At 47.1% G+C, this 25,378-nt stretch overlaps 1 protein-coding gene across 2 annotated transcripts in view; it reads left to right on the top strand.

The window, feature by feature from the left end:
* VARS1 (valyl-tRNA synthetase 1) overlaps window positions 1-21,347 on the top strand; it is a 36,189-nt gene extending 14,842 nt beyond the window's left edge. For both annotated transcript variants that reach the window (XM_053299724.1, XM_053299725.1), the window contains exons 9-31: window positions 1,157-1,321; window positions 1,436-1,517; window positions 2,256-2,375; window positions 2,484-2,592; window positions 2,706-2,794; window positions 3,456-3,546; window positions 4,098-4,222; window positions 4,419-4,522; window positions 5,511-5,669; window positions 6,242-6,332; window positions 7,516-7,621; window positions 9,763-9,833; window positions 9,948-10,073; window positions 10,156-10,260; window positions 13,001-13,069; window positions 14,130-14,208; window positions 14,333-14,460; window positions 14,655-14,810; window positions 16,668-16,877; window positions 17,192-17,303; window positions 18,482-18,657; window positions 20,752-20,901; window positions 21,088-21,347. In XM_053299724.1, coding sequence (XP_053155699.1) covers window positions 1,157-1,321; window positions 1,436-1,517; window positions 2,256-2,375; window positions 2,484-2,592; window positions 2,706-2,794; window positions 3,456-3,546; window positions 4,098-4,222; window positions 4,419-4,522; window positions 5,511-5,669; window positions 6,242-6,332; window positions 7,516-7,621; window positions 9,763-9,833; window positions 9,948-10,073; window positions 10,156-10,260; window positions 13,001-13,069; window positions 14,130-14,208; window positions 14,333-14,460; window positions 14,655-14,810; window positions 16,668-16,877; window positions 17,192-17,303; window positions 18,482-18,657; window positions 20,752-20,901; window positions 21,088-21,156 — 2,692 coding nt within the window. In that variant the 3' untranslated portion in view covers window positions 21,157-21,347. The remainder of the gene's footprint in view (window positions 1-1,156; window positions 1,322-1,435; window positions 1,518-2,255; window positions 2,376-2,483; window positions 2,593-2,705; window positions 2,795-3,455; window positions 3,547-4,097; window positions 4,223-4,418; window positions 4,523-5,510; window positions 5,670-6,241; window positions 6,333-7,515; window positions 7,622-9,762; window positions 9,834-9,947; window positions 10,074-10,155; window positions 10,261-13,000; window positions 13,070-14,129; window positions 14,209-14,332; window positions 14,461-14,654; window positions 14,811-16,667; window positions 16,878-17,191; window positions 17,304-18,481; window positions 18,658-20,751; window positions 20,902-21,087) is intronic.
* Window positions 21,348-25,378: the final 4,031 nt, after the last annotated feature.

Genomic DNA, 25,378 nt, shown 5'->3' with positions numbered 1-25,378 from the left:
TAGACCAATGGTTCGACTCAAGATAAGGTGGCTTGCTTTGTTCTCCTGTGGCTGCTTTGGATTATTTGTCCTGAATCTGGTCAATTCCTGCTCTTGTGCAAGTCCCCTCTCTGAAACACTGAGCACTATTGTTAAGAATGACCATATGTTGTAGACGCAAGACTAAAGGAGAGGTGTCACTGAACATATGAATCTGCCTTCTACTGAGTCAGGCCATTGGCTCACCTCGCACAACACTAGCTAATCTGGCTGATAGTCACTTTCTAAGGTTGTTTTCATTCTCTTGCAAGATGTGATGACAACCACTTGCTTAGACGGCTTTAAAGGGGGGGGGGTTAGACAAATTCATGCAGATCAGACTTATCTATGGCTATTAGTCACAGTCACTTTGTGGAACCTCCATGTTCAGAGGCAGCATGGCGCTGAGCACTATTTGCTAATGCCAACAGCATCGGGAGGTCTGTTGCCTTCATGCTCTATTTGTGGGTTTCCCAGAAGCATTTGGCCTTTGTTGGCAAGAAGATGCAGGAGGAGAGCTGGTCTTGCGGTAGCAAGCATGAATTCTCCCCTTTGCTGTGTAGGGTCCACCTACACAGCAAATACTTTGCATTTGAATGGGAGACTACATGTGTGTGAGCACTGTAAGATATTCCCCTCAGGAGATGAGGCCACTCTGGGAAGAGCACCTGCATGCTTGCATGCGGAAGGTTCCATGTTCCCTCCCTGGCAGCATCTCCAAGATAGGATTGAGAGAGATTCCTGCCTGCAGCCTCGGAGAAGCCGCTGCCAGTCTGGGTAGACAATACTGAGCTAGAGGGACCAATGGTCTGACTCGGGATAAGGCAGCTTCCTTAACTCTCTCCTTCTGTTCTGCTATTGAGCTATGGAGCTTCCCCTCATCATGATGTCACGGATGCCACCCAGTTGCTGCCCGTGACTCTCATGAGGCTCCATTCCAAGCAGAACTCTGAATGGTAAAGGGGCTCCTTAAAGAACCTCTTTCCCCCCGCAGCAGTCTATTGCTGCTCAGATTCTGGAAATATGAAACAGACCTCCTTCTCTGAAAGAGGATATTGGTATATCACTCCATACCTGAGCAACCGCTGTACAGGTTCCATTACAAACGGATGGTCTGAAAAGGCCCCTCGTCTTATAGGCACCGGATGAAGGGGGAGACCACCCTGTGGAACCCTGGTTGTGACCATGCCGGCATCGCTACGCAGGTGGTGGTGGAGAAGAAGCTTTGGAAGGAGCAAGGGAAGACACGGCATGATCTTGGCCGTGAGCTGTTTGTGGAGGCAGTCTGGAAGTGGAAAAATGAGTGAGTTATCTCACGGCAGTCCCCTTTCTGGAGTGTCCTCTGTGGGTTCCTACACCATGCCATGTTCTCTAGTGATACGCTGCAGCTAGCATTCGTTTGTATCTCTACTTGCAGAAAAGGTGATCGGATTTACCATCAACTGAAGAAGCTTGGTTCTTCAATGGACTGGGACAGAGCCTGTTTTACTATGGACCAAGTAAGATCTTTTGGAGGGGGGAATTGTATGTGTGTGTCAAACTACTCTGGAGGTGGAGGCACCTCTTCTAAACTTCAGTGGGATATGAGACAGCTATTTTCTGGAGCATACCTTTCCCTTATGACGAGTCTCGGAGGTAGGCTGGTATTATTATGCCCGTCGTGCAGAGGCAGATGGAGGTGGCCAAAGCTTGGAGACTCTGGTTTGTCCAAGGTCCTCTAATATTACTTGTTATTACATTTTCCCCCCACACCGTTTTATCCCAACCACAATCCTGTAGAGTAGATTAGGCTGTAAGAGGGAGACTGGCCTAAGTTTCATGACTGAGTGGAGATTTGAATTCAGGTCTCGTCAGTCTGACTCCAGGGTTCTAGCCACTATACCACAGTGTCTCATGGCTGCGAATTGACCCAGAATCTCCTGGCCCATGTTTAACCACTTCTGTTCCATTCGTTTCCAGGAGTCTAATATTTAAAGAACTGTGCGAATGAGCTTAATTCCCGCTGAAGGAACAAGCAAAGAGTGTAAAAGTGAACTTAACGACCAAAGTTTAATGTGAGAGTAAACAATTGCTCTTTGAGAAAGACTCAGTTGCATCTTGCATGACAGAAACAGTGGTGGCAATCCAGAGAAATGGAAGCCTGATTTCCAATGAAATGGATGGAATTTTAATTGCATCCTCAGAGGGCAGAAGAGGCTAAGGAGTTTCCTTCACTGCTCTTCTTGTCTTACCCACAGAAACTCTCCCGCGCTGTCCAAGAGGCTTTCATCCGGCTGCACGAGGAAGGGGTCATTTACCGAAGCAAGCGCCTCGTCAACTGGTCGTGCACCCTCAACTCGGCCATCTCTGACATCGAGGTGATTGGGGTGGGAGAGCACATAGGTCACACCCTAGATAGCTGATGCTTCAATATTAGGCACACACAGAGCCAAGCGTCATGCATCTTGATGTCTTTCTCTTCTCAGGTGGATAAGAAGGAGCTAACGGGCCGAACACTCTTGCCAGTCCCTGGCTACAAAGAGAAGGTTGAGTTTGGGGTGCTAGTCTCCTTCGCTTACAAGATTGAGGGCTCTGGTGAGAAAGGGGGCCTGGCTGGCAATTGGGCAAGGGTCAGGATTGGGAGCCCTGCTCCCTGACGCATGGGTGGCGCTGTCCTGGGACTAACTCCCCACCATTTTCCTTCCTAGGTGAAGAAGTGGTGGTGGCTACAACTCGTATTGAGACCATGCTGGGGGACACAGCGGTTGCGGTCCATCCTCAGGATCCCCGGTACCAGGTAAGGAACCCCAAGAACAAAGGCACAGGTGCTACAGGTGAGACTTTGGAAGGGGTGGAAATGGGGAGAGGCAAGCGTAAGCTCAGTGGCAGTCTTCAGTATGAGGGTACTCTCTTTCTTTCTCAGTTATGGCCACTTTCTTGTCGTGACTGCATGTCCCTTCCCACATTCTCAGTTATGGTTGGCATGCCCATAAGGATGAGGGGAGCTCTTCCTACAGCCACTTAGGAATGGGCACATTGGCCCACTTCCTGAGGTCCTCTTTTCAGAACAGTGCTGAGGACAAATATCCTATTTGTACAATGAAATGAACTGGCCACTCTGAACACCTCCAGTGCTGAACTGAAGGGTACAGGGTACAGTCGGAGAGGCAGTATTCCTTGAAGATGGGAGTGTGGAGTTCAGTAACCTAGAATGGACTATAATCTAGTAAACTAGCGACAGTCATTCTGCCAACTTTTCACCATTCAGCAGTCCAGGCACTGGGTGCTCTCTACTCTGTCAGTGAGGAGATACAGTTTGTTTAGACTTGGCTAGAGGGTGGACTAAGAGGCACTTCCCACTTGCTCTAGAGCCTTCTTTCATCTCTTTGAACTGTTATTTATCTGGCCAATCTGTGGATCCTTCATTAAGTGGTCTTCTCCCCCAATTCCTCTCCCAGCATCTGCATGGCCGGAGTGTCCTGCATCCTTTCACCGGACGGCTCTTGCCTATTGTTTGTGATGACTTTGTCGACATGGAGTTTGGAACTGGTATGCCTGGGGCTAGTGGCTGATGGACAGGGGTGTGCGTGTTGTTGTTGTTGTTGGGGTGGTTACCTATTGGTTTAAGAGTAACAATTCTGTTGCTACTTCTTTCTGGAGGGATTGCCTTGAGATGACTGAGCATGAAGAAGCATTCCTGGCGCGTGTGTGTGTGAGGGGGTGGGTGGGTTAAGGGTTATATTTGACAAGTTAGGACTGCACCCAGGTGTTGTGGTAGGTGTTCTCTTCAGAGAGTGGGAGGCAGGTTTTCATGTGGAAGTGCAATAAAACAGGATGAACCTGAATAAAATGAGTCTGGTTTGGGAATAAGAGGGGAAGAGCCTGAGGGGGAAAATGGGTATGGCTTACCTGGAAGTGTCTTCTGATAGAAAGATGGGAAGGATATTCTCCCACCTTTATATCTTTAGTTGTGCCACAAAGGTGGTGGTGGTGGTTGGGGAGTAACCCCCAGACCTTGTCAGGTTTGAGATGGTCTTCTTTGATCTCCCTGGACCACCACCCAGATAGAAGCCCCCTGTTCTCTCTCCTGCCATCCTCAGGTGCTGTGAAGATTACCCCAGCCCACGATCAGAATGACTACGAGGTTGGCCTGCGGCATGGACTTGATTTCATCACCATCATTGACGAAAACGGCTATCTTGTCAACGTGCCGCTTCCCTTCTTGGTATCAGTGGGATGGGGAGGGAGGTGCAAGGGTGAAGCTGAGAGGACTGACCTTTATTCATTCATATGGGGTATTTTAGCTGTTGGATGGGTGTGGTATCTGGGGTCACCACTCAGTTAGAAGGGGTTGAGTTAAGGTGACCCATGTGTGCCTTTCAGCCTTACTGTTATCTAATTGTCATTCCCACCCCCACCAGGGTATGAAGCGATTTGATGCCCGTCAATCGGTTTTGGAAGCTCTGAAGCAAAGGGGTCTCTTTAGGGAGGTGAAGGATAACCCCATGGTGGTGCCCGTCTGCAGGTGAGCAGATGATGTGGGGGTAGGGCAAGGGTTTAATTCAAGGTGGCCAGGTTCTGTGTTTTCAGAGGTCACCCTGTTTTCCAAATAATGGTCTGAGGGCCATAAGCCTTTTGCCACAGTCGGTTACCTCTTCGTGGATGTACATCAAAATCAGTGCCATCTGACAACAAAGACTTCAGAGTTATGGAGCACGTGTGTGATCCAGCACAGCTGGGATTTACATAGAACATCCAAAGAGATGCAACATTAAAGTGTGACATCAGCTCACTCTCCACTTCAGATATAATGACTGACCTTGGCTTCCTCGAAGTGAGGGAGGGGATTGGAGCATACAGGGGGAGGAGGGTGTGTGTGCCAGAGGGACAGTCCTGACACTTGAACCAGTGCAAACCTTGCATTTCAACTGAGCCTGTAACCTGCCCATGGCCTTGCCGGGAGTCTGCCGGGAGCTGAATTTGAATCCCAAGTCTCTCCAGTACCGTGCTTGACTCTGTTGCCACTTGACACGCCCCCCCCGCCCCATTTATTTCTGAGAGGAAGAGATTGAATGCATTGACAGGAGGGGGCCTCTCTGTGAACTGTATTATCAGTATTACAGATAGTTTCTGTGATGGGGCAGGGTGCAGGTGGGGAATATGGACTTCCTTGCAGTGAATCTGGAGGATTTGAAAGGGTTACGGGGAGATGCATGTGATTCGAGGTGTGGGGAAGAGTGGTGATGACAGGAAGTAGAGAGTTTTAGCTTTCTGAAAAAAGGCTTGAGAGGTACGAACATGTTCCTTAGAGGGGAAAGGGCACTATTTGAACAGGCAGAAGAATATCCTGGCTTGAGCAGAAGGGGCTCTCGTCCGCACTCTTCCAGTAGTCTTTATTTAGGGCAAGGGATGTCTGAGGTGGATTATCATTCTGTGAGTCCGTATTAATGCTGCATTCATGGGCCCGGGGTAATTCAGTTTCCCTCTTTCCCTGTGCTTCCTGTTACCCTCAGCCGCTCCAAAGATGTGGTGGAGCCACTGCTGAAGCCCCAGTGGTACGTGCGCTGCGACACAATGGCCCGGGGGGCAGCTGAGGCCGTGCGTCGAGGTGACCTGCGCATTGTGCCGGACTTCCACCTCAAAACTTGGTTCAATTGGATGGACAATATCCGGTGAGATTCTTGTCCCATTTCGTAACCTTAGGAAGGAGGGTTAAAAGTAAGCCATCCATCCTTCTGAAATTTGGGGAGGAGGTGAATCACGGTGTATTTTTCGTCTTCTCTACCCCACCACATATGACACTGACCAAACCATCTCCACTGCTGTTAGGGAAGCTTTCCTTGGCCTCTCCCCACTCTTCATATTGTAATATGGAAAAACTGGACTGTCATCCCCACCCCATGATACTTCCCAACTGTTTATCAAGCATTGTTTTCTTTTGCCTCAACTTGACAGAATCACAATGACTTTTTGTGTGTGCATTTTTGAGCCAAAATGAATTAAAATAATATAATCTATATGTCCTGGTTTTGATAGTCAAGTACTTCCTGCCATTTCCCCCCCCCAAGTTTCCCCACTTTTTTCTGTATTGTGTCAGCCTGACCCAAGAAGGATTTGTGCACATTCTGGATCTTTCTTGTTTGCATGCATTCAGATTCACCAGAAATTGTAGAACTCTACAAAGCAGGCCTTGATTAATCTTTTGTCACACTTCCCCTTTCTTGCCTCCCTCTCCTCGCTCTAGGGATTGGTGTATTTCTCGGCAGCTGTGGTGGGGCCACCGTATCCCAGCATATTTTGTGACCATTGATGATCCCTCTGTTCCACCAGGAGACGTAAGACCAAACCAATGAGCTACTCTGGTGTGCGGGTGGTAATGGTAGGAGATCAGACATTTGCAGAAACAGATACCAGAAAGAGGCTTCTTTTTGCCAGGCAAAAAATGTGGCCAAAGATTAGATAGCAATTGGAAGGGAAGTTGGAGGGAATCTAGGAGAGAGAGCTATGTATTCCTTTTAATTTATCTAATTGAGAAATCTGTTGAGGATCCAGGGCAATGCTAAAACTATAATCCCCTGAAAACTAAATTGAATCTAATGGTGGGATAATATTGATTTGTACATGCATATTGAAACTATCTCACGAGAGAGAGAGAGAGAGAGAGAGGGAGAGAGGGAGAGAGGGAGAGAGGCAGTAAGACATACTGGATTGATATGAGAAAGAGCACAAGGGAACATGACCATTTTATGGCTTAATGGTCTGGTTTGGCCTGCTTCAAATTGCATTTGGGACCCATTTGCACAGAAATGCTCCTGCAAATGTATTTAAATGTAGTAAGTCGAATATCTAGCTTTCAGCCCATTCCATGAAAACCTTTTCAGTAGGGATGTGCACGGAACTGGGTGGGGGTGGCTTCATGGGGTGGGGGTGGGTAGGACTTTAAGAGAGGGGGAGGGTACACGTATCCCTCCCCCCGCTTCCCCCCCGCCGGCGCTGGAGTTAGGTAAAATCCCTCTGGGTGGCAGTATACCTCCCTGCCACCCCTTCTGCTTCTTCAGCTGGAACTGGCTGGAAGTACCGGGCGCACATGCACATCATGATCGTGTGTGCGTCCGCCTGATGTGCACGAGCGCACAGCCGGCATGCGCATGCATGCCCAGTACTTCTGGCCACTTCTGGCTGAAGAAGCAGAAGGGGCAGCAGGGAGGTATGCTGCCGCACCGACGGATTTTACCTAACTCCAGCGCCGGCTGGGGGAAAGCGGGAAGAGGGGTAAGTGCACCCTCCCCCGCCCTTAAAGTCCTACCCCGCCCCCCCGCCGAAAGTTCAAATCGGCCAGTGTTCAAACCTGTTCGGAGGCCCGTAAAAGGACCTCCAAACAGGTTTGTGCACATCCCTAATTTTCAGTCCGTTGTTAGCATAGATACTCTGTATTGGTAATTTGAATTTATTGTTGCCTGCTTTACATCAGGATGGGGCAGGTGAAATATTTTAATGCATCTGTCGTTGTCTTCCCAGGATACAGATGGCAAATACTGGGTAAGTGGCCGAAACGAGCAAGAGGCCAAAGAGAAAGCGGCCCAAGTCTTCAAGGTGTCTCCAGATAAAATCTCCCTCCGGCAAGGTACACAGAATCAAGGTTGTGGGGTGAGGGAAATAGCTAGGAGGTTATGGAGCAGTGGTAGCATCTTCCCGCTTGCTGAGCTCCTCAAATCTTAGAGGGAGCCCTGTACAACACATCACCCCCTAGCAAAGCAGGTGGGCACACTTAGTTCTCTGCTGCTCTTCCGAAGCCTGCAGGAAGGGTTGGCCTTAGGTTGGCTTGAGTGTTCTCGAAAGTGGGCAGCAATCGGGGATGAGGCTGCAGCTCAGTGACAGAGCACCTGGTTTGCATGCAGAAGATCCCCGGTTCAATCCCTGGCATCTCTAGGTAGGGCTGAGAAAGACTTGGAGAGTTTCTGCCAGTTAGTGTAGAAAATACTGAGCTAGATGGACTGGCTCAGTTTAAGGCAGCTTCTTATGTTCCCAAACATCCCTACACCACAGCTACTTATTTCAAACCTCTGCCCCCAGCCTACCTATCGGCAGTCTCCGTCCCCATCCCTCTTTCCTTCCTCATTCAGCCCTTACTACAAACATTACAAATATTTTCAGTATGCAGAACTAGCTTCTCTAAAATATATTTGCATAATGTATTCCAATCAGAATATTCATTGTAGGGGTGTGCACGGAACCATCTGCGGCAGTTCGGTTAGGGTTAGAATTTGGTTAGAATTCAAACTGAACGGCTGGTCCGAGAACTGGTTCGTTAGAACCAGCTGGTGGCTTGGTTCGTGCTGTTGAACCGGTTCTGCCCGGTTCGAGTGCCTTTTGCTTGTAAAGAGGAATCTGGTGAGGATTCCCCTTTACAAGCAAAGGGATCCCTAACTCAAGGGATCTAAAGGGGATCCATTTCTCTAAATTCTGCAGGCAAGAGGACACCTTACCGGCGTCCTCTTTAGGCCCTGCCAGCACTCCCCCTGCACTGTGGGCCGGCCTGGTTCCAGCCTCCATGCATGCACAGAGGCCATTTACATCACCACGCAAATTTGCATGATGATGTAAATGATCTCCGTGCATGCATGGAGGTCACACGAATGGCTTCCGCACATGCGCGGAGGCTGGAATCAGACCAGCCTGCAGTGCAGGGGGAGTGCCTGCAGGGCCTAGAGGGACCGTCACCAGCACTGGTAAGATGCCATTTCATCATCCCCCTGCCACCCACCCCTCAAACCTTTTTAGCGTTAGGGATCCCCATTGGTTGTAAAGGGGAATATTTACTTGATTCCCCTTTACAAGCATAGCCACCAGAACCAGTCGAACCGGGCCGAACTGGTTCGGCTCAAACTTGGACCAGCCCCTGGTGGGGTTTGGGAGGGGGCAGTCTAAGCTCAAACTGGTCGAACCAGGCTGATTCAAATCAAACCAGTTCTGCACACCCCAGTTCATTGCCTCAATGGAGAATCTGGAGTTCTGCAGCACAGAGTATAATATATTCCTTGAAGTCTTCCTTTTCACTGCTGTACAGGGCTGCTCTTGTTTTGCTCCAGGGATCAATCACCCCCATTTCTGTGCTCCAAAAGAAATCAAGCAGGACAAATACGTGCTTGCTTTTTAAATCTTCCAGGTAAATGACAGGTTTTTTCCCCAGAAACCTCCCATGAAACTGGGAGGAGAGAGTGAGTATGTGATGAACAGTAGACGTACATGGAGATCAGAACACTTGCTAGAGATCAGAAGAAAAAGAGGTATAAGGGTATGGTGTTGCTGTACATGAGCACTCTTCCAGCTAGCCTGGTACTGTCAACTCTGTCCAGCAGTAGCTCTCCAAGGTCTTGGGCAAGGTCTTTCCCAGCAGCCCTGCTATCTGAGATCTTTTAATTGGAGATGCCAGGGACTGAACCAGAGACCTTATTATGCAAACAGCACGTGCTTCTAGCATAGGACCCTCTTCTTTGCATAGATAACCATACAAGACTTGAAGTTCTCCTTAACCTCCCATCGACCAATAGTCTAGGTTTGTCCAAGTGGGGGTGGGGTTGACAGTGAAGATTACCCACCTTCTACTGCTTTTTATAATTTCAACCTTACTTCTGCAAGTCTTGGAGGACAAAAACTTGTTCTTTGAATAAAAGCTGAAATGCTTGGATTTTTTTGATTTTTTTAAAGATATACTTTCGCTTCCCTAATCAATGACTTTGTGCATTCCTCACATCCCATTTTCAGATGAAGATGTCCTGGACACTTGGTTCTCATCTGGTCTGTTCCCCTTCTCCATCTTTGGATGGCCAAACCCTGTAAGTCCAATTGTTAAGCAGGGCTGGGAAAATGGATAAAGGTGTGTGTGTGTGTGTTTGTATGCTGTTTTCCAAATCTCTTTCACCCTCTCCAGCTTGTTACTTTTCTTTTAGAGTGAAGATCTCCAGGTGTTTTACCCTGGGACCCTTCTGGAGACTGGGCATGATATTCTCTTCTTCTGGGTGGCCCGCATGGTCATGTTGGGTCTCAAGCTTACGGGGAAGTTGCCATTCAGAGAGGTGAGAAAGAGGCTCTGTTGTTTTCTTTTCTGAGCCTGAGCGCACTCTTCCAACGTATCTTCTTTCTGTGATTCCTTTCTAGGTTTACCTTCATGCTGTCGTTCGGGATGCCCATGGTCGAAAAATGAGTAAATCGCTGGGAAATGTGATTGATCCACTAGATGTTGTTGCTGGCATTACGCTAGAGGTACATAAGAAGCTGCCTTGTACTGAGACTGACCCTTGGTCCATCTAGCTCAGTATTGTCTACACTGACTGGCAGCAGTTCTCCAAGGTTTCAGGCAGGAGTCTTTCCCAGCCCTACCTGGAGATGGTGCCAGGAATTGAACCTGGGACCTTCTGCACTCAAAGAGATGCTCTCCCACTGAGCTTTGGCCCCATCCCGTTGGGAGAATACCTTACAGCAGAGAATGGTCGCAAGTAGTTGAACCCTGCTTAGCAAAGGGGACAATTCATGCCCGTTACTGCAAGACTGGCTCTCCGCCCCATTAAGTAACCTGTTGCTTTAGGCAGGTGCCTGTAAGCCAGCATTACAATGGAATTCCAGAGCATCACTGGCTTTTGAACTCCTTACACTATCTGGTAATACCTTTTATTAGGACCAGCTAAAATGACACACAGTCATGAGGAGCAAGATTTTGAATTCTCCAGAACATTCATCAGGATGAATGTGAAGCAAGGCAAAAGGGAAGGAGGGAGAAGAAATGGCTGGGCCTGCTGTGATAGCTTCAAATGTCTACTGTTTATAACAGCCTTAAGAGTAGACTACAGAGTTGCACAGACTTAATTTGTTTAGAATGCCTAGGTGTCAGACGCTGATCTCAGCATAAACCCAGGGCTCCTGGAACACAAAAGCACTTGTTCTTGTTGAAAATATTTATATACCACTTTTCAGCCAAGAAGTTCTCAAAGCTGCTTATGTAGCAAAAGGTATGAGAAAATGGTTCCCTGTCCGAAAAGGGCTCACTACAACCTTAAAAAAAGAAGAAGCAAAAAAGCCTTGAGACATCAGCAAGAGCCACTAAGAGATGCTTTCCTGCGCTGCATAGGACCAGCAGGTCTCCCTTTGCTCAGTATAAGAGAGCCTCTCCTTGAAAGAGCTTCTTGCCAAGTTAAAGCTTCTTGCCAAGTTAGCAGGGCTGTCCCCCGCCCCTCCCACCACTTTTAGGAAATATAAACTCTAGCCGTTCCCACCACTTTTAGGAAATATAAAATCTAGCCGCTCTGTCTCCAACCCTAATGGGAGCACACAGGCCCTGGTAAGGCAGAAAGCAGAGCTGAAGAGAAACATGGTAGCCTTTATTTTTGCAGCTCTTGAAATTTAAGTTTAGATGTCGCACTAGGCAGTGTAATGAGTTGTCCCAGATGCCTTTTGAGGGTAGTGTGACTTGTTGCCAAGGCGACCTCCTGTATCTGGTGGTGCGTTTCTCTGAAACTATTGAATTTTCCAATTTTGAGTGGTGAGGGGGGGGGAACAAAGAGTGAGTGCCTATGTGAAGCCCGAGCCTTGCCAATGATGTAGACCACATAAGAACAGCCCTGCTGGAACAGGCCCAACTTGGCCCATCCAGCCCAGCATCCAGTTTCACACAGTGGCCCACCAGATGCCTCTGAGAAGCCCACAGGCAAGAGGTGAGGACCTGCCCACTCTCCTACTGTTGCTCCCCTGCAACTGGTATTGAGAGAGATCTTGCCTCTGATGGGCAATGGATAAGCTGCATCTCCTCTTCATCCTGGGATTTTTTACTCACACCTCAGCTGAAAGGGCTGGATTGCTGAGAAGGAAGTCTGAGAGCAGTGCTGCTGGTTGCCTCAGCCCCCTGCGAAACAACTAGATGCCCAGGCAGTCTCTTTGACCTTACCGAAGGTTCTCTGTGGCATCTTCCCATTGCTGGAGGAAGACTCTGGAAACCAGAGTTGCAGGTAGACCCAGCAAAATGCAGGACAACACTCAGACTTTCCTCCTAATTTTTTTGGCATACCTCTTGTATATGCCACATATTTGCATACTGTCCCAAACTTGTGTGTCTGGGCAGTTTACAAAACACAGCTTTATAAAAGCAACGTTTAAAACCGTTTAAAACAAAATCATGTTAGTACTGCATGGGAGGTTGCCCCAGATGTTTCTACATTGTCTCAGTGCTGGGAGGATTCTTCAGCTTTGGGGTGGTGGCAGATCTTCCCTTGCCACTTTTCACAGAGAAAAGAAAAACTGTGTGTGTGTGTGTGTGTGTGTGTGTGTGTGTGTGTGTGTGTGTGTGTGTGAGAGAGAGAGAGAGAGAGAGAGAGAGAGAGAGAGTATTTTCTCTAAATTTTCTCATCTGTATGCGGAGTGAGTTTTGTTCTGGGCAGCAGTATCAAGGCAGTGTGCGCGCACATGCATTCAAAGTGGGTCCTTCCTGATTCAACCTGAGTGGGATCTAAAATTAACTGAGTGGACATCAAAAAATGTGTGAGCGCATGCACATGTGTATGCCTTAGAGGGAACTCGTGTGTGTGTGTGTGTGTGTGTGTGTGTGTGTGTGTGTGTGTGTGTGTGTGTGTGTACACGTGCGCTTGGCCCCACAGCCACAATGGTGGTCATCGTGACTGAATGATGAGAGTTGTAGTCCAACATCTGGAGACCCAGGTATGAGAACCCATGCTGTAAACAGAATGCTGCTGGATGGGCCTTTTTCCCCCCCATTTGACCTGGTAAGGAAGTTCTGGTGAACTGGGCAGTGCTGCTGACAAATGACTGTGTGTATGGGCTTGGGCAAGGAATCTCTGTTGCTGATCTGGAAGCCTCTCTGGGCTGCTTGTGGCTCTATTTAGGATCCCTGGGATGGGATAAGGGAGAGTCTGATGCTCCTCTACTCCGTGAACAACATCCTGTTGTGTGTCCTGGTTGTGACATCCCATGAAAGATCAATCTTCTTTCTTTGTAGGGCTTACATGCTCAGTTGCTAGAGAGCAATTTGGATCCAGCTGAGGTAGAACGAGCGAAACAAGGACAGGTATGTTCTTACTGTTAAATGAGTGGGTGGGGGCGGGTTTGGACTGAGTATTTTGGTCATGCTAGTTTCTGTATAGAACACAGATTTGACCTAGTCCTGTTCAGTTTATGTAATGATGTCATGAATACTGCACTGGAGGAAAATAAAACAGAAACCTATTCCAAATCAGTCATGATACCCATTCAGTGGAATAACAAATTGATTTGCCTACAATTCATAGCCCAGGCTGGATATCTATATGCAATTATATCATTGCTGTGTGTGTGTGTGTGTGTGTGTGTGTGTGTGTGTGTGGTCGGTCCAAAATGTGTTTCAGTTTTGACACCTTAATCATGAGTTTTATTATCCTGATGCAATAGCGCCAGTATAGGTAAGATGGAGAGTGTCTTCAAAGTACTTTTATCAAGGATGTGGCTGGCTTTCCCACCAGCCCCCCCCCCCCGGCAAGCTGGCATTCTCTGCCAGCTGCCCCGGTCTCCACGCATGTGCGGATGGCCAGGCTGTCTTTCCTACCAGCTGGTGCCCTCTGCTGCTGCTTCTTCCTGCAGGGTGCCTGTCCCAGTCCAGTGCATGCCCTTTCAGTTGGACATTGGGCTGGGGAGGGATGGATCCAGGCAGACATTTAACAGGTGCAGTTTCCTACTCATGTCCTAGAGATGCCCCTGATGAATTTCTGCCTGATGCATCTCTGATCAAGGCAAGGTGTGGATGCATGGAGCCTCATTTCTAACGCCATCATTATATACCAGACTGTACAAAGTCTTCACAGCTTATATGGCACGGAAGTTAAGATGGGCACCTTAACTTGCAATTTCCATTCTTTTTAGAGCATGAGTGAAAATGTAAAGCATCTTAACTCTTGTCTTAAACCTAAGGTTTTTAAAATTACTGAATATTGATATAATATAGGGCGAAATGGAGCTACTTAATTACTTTTATAATACTACAGGGTCTCTCAATATTTTGTTTTTGTTTTTATTTGTTTGCTGAGCGTTATTGTCTGTGAAACTAAAATTACTGGAGTTGAATGTCAGTGACTGAATCCCTAACTGCTTCACAGAAATCAGATTATCCCTGTGGGATTCCAGAATGTGGGACAGATGCGCTCCGGTTTGCTCTCTGTGCTTACACGTCTCAAGGTAAGTTTCCTTCCTCCATGTGAGAGATGCATAAAAGGCACCTTTTCTTGCCCTACTCCTGACTCGCTTCCTTTTCCCTTGCTTGTGTTTTTAATATCCTCCTTCCTTCTCTGTCTGCCTACAGGCCGGGATATAAACCTGGACGTCAACCGGATTCTGGGCTACCGGCATTTCTGCAACAAGCTCTGGAACGCAACCAAATTTGCTGTCCGGGGCCTTGGGGATGGATTCCGGCCGCAAGCCAGCCCTGAGGTGAAACTATTCCCTGAAGGTTCCCTGCTCCATTCCCCATCCCCACCAGCTCCTTAAATACTTTACAATGGGGTGGCCATTAGTAGTGCAGAGGCTGGACTTCTCTCACCTCCTCCCTCCATGTGTCACTGACCCACTTCAGTAGCTGCACCATCAGGAGCATTTCCTTGTTAACAGGAAAATATCTGTTGCAGCCCAGTGGCTCAGAAAGCCTCATCGACACGTGGATGCTGAGTCGCCTGAGCCATGCCGTGGAGTTGTGCGATGTTGGATTCAAGGCCTATGACTTCCCTGGCATCACCACAGCGGTGTATAACCTCTGGCTCTATGAGCTCTGTGATGTCTACTTGGTGAGTGGGATCTCCTGAAGGATGTTTGTTCTCTTTCTCTTTGGTGAGGGGGTCTGGAAACTAAGTCATAGGACTAAAGGAAGCTGCCTTCTAGGAATAAATCTGAAGACTCCCCCTCCCCCCCCTGACATGGGAACCATTTTTCAATATAATACAATACGGGGTTTGGTACCTCATCTGAGATTTGGTTTTTCTTTGTAGAGAAATTTAATGCAGACTATTGTTTATAGATAGCAGGAACATCAATTTTGTTACTTTTCAGTTTTGCAGTTATATATATATATTTAGAGGGGAAGGAAGGGAGAGAGATGTTGGTTGAAAGAATTCAGGTTGATGTATACGGACTGTATTGAGAATCATTGTATTTGCTTTGATTTTTTATTTTATCTTATTTTCTTTCTTGCTTTTTGTTTTCTTATGTCTCTTTGTTTACATTTCTGTTAAAACAATAAATATATGTCAAGAAAAAGAAAAAAGGAAGCTTCCTTCTACCGAGTCAGACCATTGGTCCATCTAGCTCAGTATTGTCTACACAGACTGGCAGTGGCTTCTCCAAGGCTGCAGGCAGGAGTTCTTCTCAGCCCCATCTTGGAGATGCCAGGGAGGGAACTTGGAACCTTCTGCATGCAAGCATGCAGATGCTTTTCCCAGAGTGGCTCCATCTCTTAAGGGAGTATCTTACAGTGCTCACACTTGTGTAGTCTCCCATTCAGATGCAAACAGGGTGGACCCTGCTTAGCAAAGGGGACAATACATGCTTGCTACCACAAGACCAGTTATCCCTGAAGTCCTATGAGGAGTGTTTGAAGGAGCTGGGTATGTTTATCCTGGAGAAGAGGAAACTAAGAGGCAGTGGGCGGGGAGATAAGAGAGCCATCTTCAAATATCTGAAAGGTGTCACATAGAAGGGTCCATCCTGGTTGCGTTTGAATGGGAGATCACATGTGAGCACTTTAAGATATTCCCCTTAGGTGATGGAGCCACTCTGGGTGGAGCAAAAGGTTTCAAGTTCCCTCCCTAGCATCTCCAAGATAGGGCTGAGAGAGATTCCTGCCTGCAACCTTGGAGAAGCTGCAGCCAGTCTGTGTAGACAATACTGAGTTAGATGGACCAATGGTTCAACTTGGTATATGGCAGCTTCCTGTGAACAAGAGTTCCCAACCTTGGGTCTCCAGATGTTGTATTACATCATCCCCAGTCACAATGGGGATAATGGGAGTTGTAGTTCAACAACATCTGGGAACCCTAGAATGGGAATCCTGGGCATGGAAGGAGGAGTGGGCTTGTTCTCTTTCACCAGTGGGATAAAATTACAAGGCTAGACATTAGGAGGAATTATAAGAGTTGTTTTACAGTCTGCATCCTGCAGTGGTGGACTTGCTAGAGGCTTTCAGATAGAGGCTGGACGGCTATCTGTCAGGGATGCTTTAGCAGTCTCCTGCTCTGAGCAGGGAGTTGGAGTGGAAGATCTCCAAGGTTTCTTCCAACTCTGACACTCTATGATTCTGTCTGTGCTGTTGGACAAGCTGTATGGGATGGATGGGAGTCTGTGTGTGCATCAGAAAGGACCATAATGATACACACAAGCTAGTGGATTGTTGCGCTTAAAGTCTAGTTTTGGATGTGACAATCCTAGTCTCAAAATCACTGCTCAGCTTTGAAGCTTGCTAAGTGGCCATGGGCAAAATTTCCTCTCAGGCTTGCATTAAGGACAAAACACTGCTCGAAGTTCCTTAGAAGAAAGAAAGAGATGCAACGATTGTGAAACAGCAGGAAGAAAAATGTGGAAACTGTTTTAGACATATCACTAAGACAGTGCTTTATATTCTTACACACTTTTAAAAACTCCCCATTCAGGAGTGCCTAAAGCCTGTGTTTGCTGGTCCAGATGAGGTCGCGATCCAAACGGCCCGGAATGTTCTCTACAGCTGCTTGGATGCTGGACTTCGTCTACTCAGCCCCTTCATGCCTTTTGTCACGGAGGAGCTATACCAGCGGCTGCCTCGACGATCTCCTTCCGCCGACCCCCCCAGCATCTGCATCACTCCTTACCCCAGTACAGAGCAGGTAATGAGAGACCAACTCTGAGCCAGAAATATCGTTGCGGAGGGGACTTTATTGGTTAATGAGAAACAGGCTGCAAATTTTAAATATCCATAGTTAAATAAAATTTGTAATAATGCTCACTAAAATTGTCTAGTCATTTAAATAACAAGTGCCCACCTACCCCACCTCAGGACAATAGGTGTCAAATCCTGACCAATTTGTTGTCACAGTAGGAAAACCCATGTTCATCCAGGTGTGTTGTTCTGATTTGTCAGCTTGCATTCTTGAACCGTGATGGTCAAGGTATTGTTAATCCTTTTTCTGTCCTGCTTCAGTATCACTGGAGGAATGAGAGATTGGACCATACCGTCGACTTCATGTTGAGTATTGTTAGGGCTGTGCGTTCACTCCGAGCAGACTACAACCTCACCAAGACCAAAGCTGATTGTGAGTACAGGGTGTGTGGAGAGCAGAAAGTTCCTTATGGCGGAAGGGGCAGAGACAGAGACTGAGCAAGGAGAAATGTTGTCTTAAGTAGCTGTTAGAAACCAAACTAGTTGACCTTCCAAAGCTGAAATGCTGCTACATTGTGAGGTAAAATAAACTCACTTGTCAGTTTGAGCTGGACTTTTCAGTTCAGTGAAAGTTAAATTGAGAGAGACCCAAGGTCGCTCAGTGAGCTTCATGGCTGAGCAGGGTTTTTAAGCCAAGGTTTCCATGGTTAAAAACTCAGTACTATACTGGCTGCTTAATGGCCCTTGTGAATGTGTTGAGGACAGAAGAGAATTGTTGTTGCTGAAATCTAAAATTTGGCTGACTCTTTTCTTAAAAAAAGAAAGAAAGAAAGGTGAAACTCAAAATGTCATGTGTTCAGATTGTCACGGATGATTTTTATAACTTCCGTTTTTAGGGACACTTAAAATGACTCAAGTCTCTGGTTTAATTGTAGGAACATCATTAATTTGCCAAATTACACATGTGACACTCTCTTTTTCTGAAACTTCTAGACCTGTCAGGATCTGCTTATTGAGTCCTGCTGCAAGGTGTAGGAAAAAAGAAATGTGAATTTTTGCATGCAAGTTTTACTTGGAACGTGCTTGCGATTTCCCCTGCACCTGCCCATGTTTCTGTCTCTTCTTGAGACGGAGGCTGCATACTTGTTGAAAACATTTAGAACACTCTGCTGAAGTAGACTAGGAAACATTTGGGCTGATATTGATTTGTAACAAACAGTCATAAAAACCGACCATCCTTCCTGGGGTAGGGCAGCACTAGCCTGGGAAGGGCTGGTCATGAGAACCACTGGGGTTGGTTCAGATCCCAACACTCCTCAATCAAGTAGTCCGGGTTTTGTACCCGGGCTAAAAGCAAGGTACGAGGGTTTGCATGTGCCCCCCAATCCCTCTGCCTGGTCGTGTTTGGGCTGCTGGCAGCCATTATGACCATATTGGCCGTGGGAAGGAATGAGCCCACCTCAGGAATTTACATATTGCACCGTGCTGCTTGTGCAGTGCATTGTGGGATATCTGGAAGCCAGGTGTCCTTCCCCTGGCTTCTGGAGCCAGCTGAAGTACAACCAGCACTGCATTTCCTCCTTTCTGACTCCAATTTCCCCCACTTCCCAGGTTACTTGCAGTGCCTGGACTCTGGGACAGTGGAGGCTGTGACTCACTGCTCCGAATACATCTGCACTCTCTCCTCCTCCAAGCAAGTGTTGGTTCTGGAGCCTGGGCAAGCACCCCCTCCTGGCTGCGCCGTAGCTATTGCCTCTGACAAATGTACCGCACATCTTCTGCTCAAGGTAATGGAAGTCAGACATGAAGTGAGATGACCAGTGGCTGTGAACCAATGAGATAAAACTGCTCTGCTCCAAAGATCAGTGTTTATTTCTCATTTGGGAACACAGGCTGCTCCAACTTAGCTATACCACTCTCCTGCTCTGCCCTCATGCTGTTGTCTTTCTGAAGTGCTCTGTCTGTGTCTGAGCATGTGCAGTATATCCACAATATTTTACTTATACAACTGGAAAACTGATATGTGACAGCAATGGGCATCTTGGGAAACCCGTGTTTTTAGCCTTCAAGATTTTGGAGATTAACTTGGAAATGAAGGTGGTCATTGTGGCCAAGATGCACATGTACTGGATGGATATAAGCAGGGATTACAGCCCAGCTTTATGTTTAAACTCAAAGGTCTGTTCTTCAGTACAGTGTTCGCCTAGTGGGAGCTGCATTGTATCTTTGAAGGTGTGTTGTAGTGGTCAGCAGGAGAAGAGCAGTTTTATATGCTACCCATTCTAGGGATGTGCACAAGCCAGTTCGGCACATCCTCTGGGAAGCGCTGAACCGACTCGGGTGCCCGTGTTCGAACCGGCTCGACAGGGTGGGGAGCGGTTCCCTATAAAAGCACTTAAGGAGCTCCTTACCTGCTCATCCCCACCCCGCAGCTCTTCCATTGACTGCACCTGCTCTCCAAACAGCTATGCGGGGCTGTTCCCTGCGGTTTCCATGCGGTGTTGGCATGCATATGGCACGCATGCATGTTTTTACTCTGCATGTGCACTGGCCATGTGGGGTCCCCCAGGGATCTGTACTGGGACTGGTGCTTTTTAATTTATTCATTAAGGATCTAGAAGCAGGGGTAAGCAGTGAGGTGGCCAAATTTTCAGATGATGCCAAAGTCTTTTGGGTAGTGAAATCCAAACCGGACTGTGAGGAGCTCCAAAAGGATCTCCAAACTGGGTGAGTGGGCAACAAAATGGCAAATGCGGTTCAATGTCGTCAAGTTTAAAGTGAGGCACATTGGGACAAAAAACCCCAACTTCAAGTATACACTGATGAGATCTGAGCTGTCGGTGACTGACCAGGAGAGGGATCTTGGGATCATGGTGGACACTTCGTTGAAAGTGTTGACTCAATGTGCGGCAGCTGTGAAAAAGGCCAATTCCATGCTAGGGATCATTACGAAGGGGATTGAAAAGAAAACTGCTAATACTATAATGCCCTTATACAAAACTGTGGTGCGGCCACACCTGGAGTACTATGTACAATTCTGGTCACCGCATATAAAGAGGGACATTGTAGAACTGGAAAAGGTGCAGAAGAGGGCAACCAAGATGATCAGGGGCCTAGAGCACCTTTCTTATGAGACAAGGCTACACCACCTGGGGCTATTTAGTTTAGAAAAAAGACGACTGTGGGGAGACATGATAGAGGTCTATAAAATCATGCATGGAGTGGAGAAAGTGGGTCGAGAGAAATTTTTCTCCCTCTCACATAGCACTAGAACCAGGGGTCATCCCATGAAACTGATTGCCAGGAAATTTAGGACCAGCAAACGGAGGTACTTTTTCACACAATGCATAATCAACTTGTGGAATTCTCTTCCACAAAATGTGGTGACAGCCAACAACCTGGATGGCTTTAAGAAGGGTTTGGATAACTTCATGGAGGAAAGGCCTATTATCGGCTACTAGTTGGTGGACTATAGGCCACTTCCAGCTTCAAAGGCAGGATGCCTCTGAGTACCTGTTGCAGGGGAGTATCAGCAGGAGGGAGAGCATGCCCTCGCCTCTTGCCTGTGGGCTCCCCAGATGCATCTGGTGGGCCACTGTGTGAAACAGGATGCTGGACTAGATGGGCCTTGGGCCTGATCCAGCAGGGCTGTTCTTATGTTCTTACGTGCATGTCAACGCCATGTGGAGGCTGCAGGGAACAGCCCCATGTGGCTGTTTGGAGAACAGTGGGGCAGGGACAAGCCGGTAAGGAGCTCTTTACCTGCTTTTTAAGGGAACCGCTCCCCGCCCTGCTTGCAAGTGCATGAATGGCTCATGCACATCCCAAACCCATTCATATGAACTGAGGTCTTCCCTTTACCTTTCCATCTTCTATGCCAGGGCTTGATTGATGCAGAGAAGGAGGTCTCCAAACTGGCAGGCAAAATAGCTGAGCTGCAGAAACAAATCCTGAGGTTGCATGAACGCATGGACAGCCCAGACTATGCTGCCAAGGTGCCTACCAAAGTCCAGGAGACAGACACAGCCAAGGTAAAACATACCAACAGTAGAGCTCTGAGCTATACCATGTCACAAGACTGAGTGCAAGGGCAGGGACGTTTGGCAGTAGGGGCTACATTATTCTTATGGGAGAAATATGAAGGGGCATTTAGTATAGGCACAGGTAGAACTGATACAGATACTCTATTTACAAATACATTTCATTTTTCCCTCCAGCTGAAACAAAGTGAGACTGAACTGCAGAAGGCAGAAGAAGCCATTGAGAACTTTAAGAAGATGATCTGAAATTGAAGAAAAGAATCGATGTGACTATTGGAATACGTTTTTTCCCCCCTGAAGTTGGGATTGGGGAGGAAACGTTTCAGAGAAAGTCCTTATCTTTCAAGAGAGGAAAGGACCTGTTACTTTTTTGTTGGGGCATTTCTTGGTTTATTCTATTTTCTGCAGAGACATTAAAATATTTTGCTGAGTTAGAAGTCTGAATAGTCATTGGTATGTAGAAAGGCAAGAAGATGAAGGATGTGGGCAGTGGGGATGCAAAATACTCTGGATCTTGGGATTGATTCACACATGCTTTTTCATCAGGTGTTGACAGTAACATCAGGTGATAACTTGAATATGTGAATAGGCCATCACCCATTAAACTTTCAGATCATCTCAAGTGTAGTACTTTTCAAATGAAATAGACTTACTCCATTTGTGAATTTTCAAGGTTCATTGTGAACCATCAAGGATTTAATAATCAAGTGATGAGACATCAGATGAGATACATGCATCTGTGAGTCAACCCAAAAGCTCTGTTGGGAATTAATTAGGTCAGGGCTCTGTGTCCGTCTAAAAAAAAAAAAGTAAATTTCTGTGCTCAGGTATTCCCAACTCTGCATCAAGAAAAGCTGAATTCTGCAACCTGTATAAATTATACAAATTAAGCCGATTGTTCAAGTTCTTTTCCTTGGGTTTTGCGATTTTGCTTAACTTATTCTGGCACGCAGATCATGGTGAAAGAGCAAGGAGCATTGCAGGCCACTAAAACCTGGCCTCTGCTTCCCATAACCAGAAATCTTATTTGGCCACCTCTCTCAGAAACCAGATTTCAGCACACTGTATGTAGAAGATTTATACTGTGCCCTTTGATAGAATGATCCTCAAGGTGGGTTGCCATAGATTGCAACATTACAATAACAATTATACACACACCCACCCAACACAGCAGCCTCTAATCTGGCTGCTGGCTAGTGACCCTTTAGTTCTGGGTTTCTGCCAGCTGGAGCAGTGTTTTCTGGCAGGAAGGGAAGAGGCAAACTCTCTGCAGCTGCTGCTTCTCTGGCCAATACCTGGGGCTAAGCTGGAATTTTACTTGCTGAGATACTCCTCCTGAGAGGCATGGGTCCTTATCCCAATAGCAGAGGCGAGTGGGTGCTTTCCTGTTTAAGTCTGCAGACCCTGGGCAACTGCCGTTCGGAGCTGAGCAGTGCAAGGTTCTGTCTGACGTTGCCTACATGCTTGCTAATGTGTGTTCATAGGCATAAGGACTAGAAACACGATTTGCTTTGAGTGAAAGCTGAGATTTTCAGGATGTTTCAGCGTGTATCCCCTGAAATAATCAGCTCTGAGTTGAGATATGTTGGACTAACTGGGGCAAACAGGACTGATCTAGGGCACATTCACATGTGTTGTGCTTCTCCCACCCCCTCCGGAGACCTTGATGTTTTTCATGCAGCAGTTTTCTTGGTGCTGTAAAATGGAACAGAGAAATCATTCTGGGTAGGCACAGATGGCGGAATCCCTCTTTTCCCCCATACATACAGCCTCGCTCAAACTACAATCATCTTCTGGTACCACTTCTTTCCCACTTTGGCTTGATGTACTAAGGTTCCATAAATGTATGGAAAAGTCTACTGAATTATGGCTGAAAGGTTGATTCTTCTCTCCACCTCCTGCTGCTGAACAAGTGACAGGTTTAACGTCACCCAGGAATCTCCTAATCCTCAAAAGTTCCGATGGGTAATCCTACTTTCCTAAGTGCATTCACACTATGCCATCTAAAGTGCCTGAAATGGCTGAAAGCATCTTTGTTTGTTTATTTGACATATTTTTATACCGCCCAAAACTTGCATCTCTGGGTGATTTACAATTAAAATAATTTAAAACGTTAAATCAATTAAAAATTTTAAAGCATTTAAATGCTAAAATCATTAACATTAAAATCATTTAAAACCAACATAAAAAACTAATTCCAAGATTTGTTGTTATTTTTAAAGTTGACATAGCGCTTCTGAATTATTTCACAGTCACTCTGCATGGTCCTTAAAGTTTGTTATGCTGGAATGCATATTGCATATTGCTTTTTATGGCGTGGCAATGAACATGTTGCAGATCAAGCTGCTCTTAAAGACCACCCGAGGGCAGGTTTGCAACCTCCAGTGTCTTTTCTCCCTCAATTTGCAGGGCCACCCCAATCTGCCATCCCCCATTAGTGGTGCATGAAGCTTGCTGCTCTTCCCCTGCCACACACACCCCACTAGTGGTGCACAGAGCATGCTCATATCTCCTTACCCTCACCAAACCTTCCCCCTCCCCCTTACCCTGGCCAGTGGTGTGTCAGGCACTGTCACCACTTCTTCCACTTTCATGTTGTCAAGGGGCAGAGTGGAAGGAAGTGTAGAGGAGAGGACAGTGATGGGCCAGAGAGCAACCCACTAGTGTTCCTCTAGCCCACCACTCTCCTCTCCTATGCACTTCCTTCCACTCTGCCTCCTGAAAATGTCAAAGGGGTGGGGTGGGGGAGCAGCAGCCATGGTGGCTGGCTGGGGGGAAGCTCTGACTCCCAGTCTCCTTTGCTGCTGGACCCTCGGCCCCCTTCATCTCAGAAAACCCAAGAATCCATTTTGGCTGCTGGCCCATCCCCACTGTAACCCAGTAGGGCACTCTTGGTACTTGGCAATCTCCAGCAGTGACTCAGCATGCTCTTCTGAGCCAAGAATCCACTTTACTTTATATGGAAGAACCTTTCCCCTTATGGGCTAAAATTTCCCTCTTGCGGGTTAGTCGCACTGCAGATGAGCATGTGAGAGAGTGCCTAGATATATTTCTTCAGTGCATGTGTGCATGCATGTACACCCACCCATCCTTGCCTCTATAATAATTGGACCTATTGTTCTAGGGAACCCAGGGGGGGTCCCTAGTTTCAGTTGATTAGGGTTGTTGTTTCCCCACCTCCACCCCCACCCTTGCACTTCTAATAACAGTCTGAGATAAGATTAATCTTATCTCCCTTACCTGTGTATCCAGGAAAACACCTACTTCATTTCTGTGTCATGTTACTATTAAAAGCACAGGACACAGCTAGTTAAAAAAGAACTGGCAACTCTACAGCAGCTCTTTGTATCATTCCACACACCCAGAAGGTTCTGAAGTTTGAAAATTGGCTTTCTGTGTTGTAACTTCTTTGTCTTCCCCTTTTGGGATACATAAGATCAGTTCCTGTGACCTTGTTATCCCTAATTGGTCCATTTGTCATTTAAGAGGGTGGTTAAATGGGTGAAGTCTTTTCCTCATCTTTTCAAATCATGGGTGTGTGATAGTGACTTGTCTGAAAATGCAGAACAGACTGTGGGAGTGAAAGAGCCTGGTAGCTTGGTGAAATTTAAACCCAGGTCTCAAACCGAAGTCTCTATTATTAGATTGCCAGCTTTTTAAACTATTATTTTTTCTCTGTGTAAACTGCTTTGGGAACTTTTGATGAAAAGTGGTATATAAATATAGTAGTAGTAGTAGTATACTAACAAGCCACCTAATGATGCCGTGGGGAAATGGCTTGACTAGCAAGCCAGAGGTTGCCAGTTCGAATCCCCACTGGTATGTTTCCCAGACTATGGGAAACACCTGTATCGGGCAGCAGTGAAATAGGAAGATGCTGAAAGGCATCATCTCATACTGCATGGGAAGAGGCAATGGTAAACCTCTCCTGTATTCTACTAAAGACAACCACAGGGCTCTGTGGTCGCCAGGAGTCGACACCGACTCGACAGCACAACTTTACCTTTAGTATACTAACAGGGCTCCTAGGAGCATTTGAGGGGAGGCAAGATCAGAAGAGCTCTGTTGGATCAGACCAAAGGTCAATCAAGTCCATCCTTCTGAATCCCAACCTGGGCAGCCAGATGGTCTCGGAACTCCACAGGTTAGAGGTATGGCAAGAATTCAACAGCATTTGGGATAAATCTCTGAACATGGAAGAGAGAGTCAGTAGCCTGCTAGATTCTCCTTAAGTCAACAGTGGGATTTCTGGTTTCTTGGTCCGGAATAAGCAAAAGGTGTGTGTGTGAGAGAGATTCTCCAGAAGAGAGTGAGGCACCATCCAAATGGTGCCTGGCTTGGGGAGGGAAGTTCGATGGGCTGGGCTAGTAGTGTGCGAGTTAGGTTGCCAGCTTCTAAAAGCGGCCCTTGCCCCTGTGCTGCTTGGACGAGCAGCCTTTGAGCAGGCGAGCAATGCATGGCCCTGCGT

Source organism: Hemicordylus capensis, chromosome 2, assembly GCF_027244095.1.
Source record: "Hemicordylus capensis ecotype Gifberg chromosome 2, rHemCap1.1.pri, whole genome shotgun sequence".
NCBI lineage: Eukaryota > Metazoa > Chordata > Lepidosauria > Squamata > Cordylidae > Hemicordylus > Hemicordylus capensis.
The sequence above is the reverse complement of the archived record's forward strand: the minus strand, read 5'-3'. Positions and strand labels throughout refer to the sequence as shown.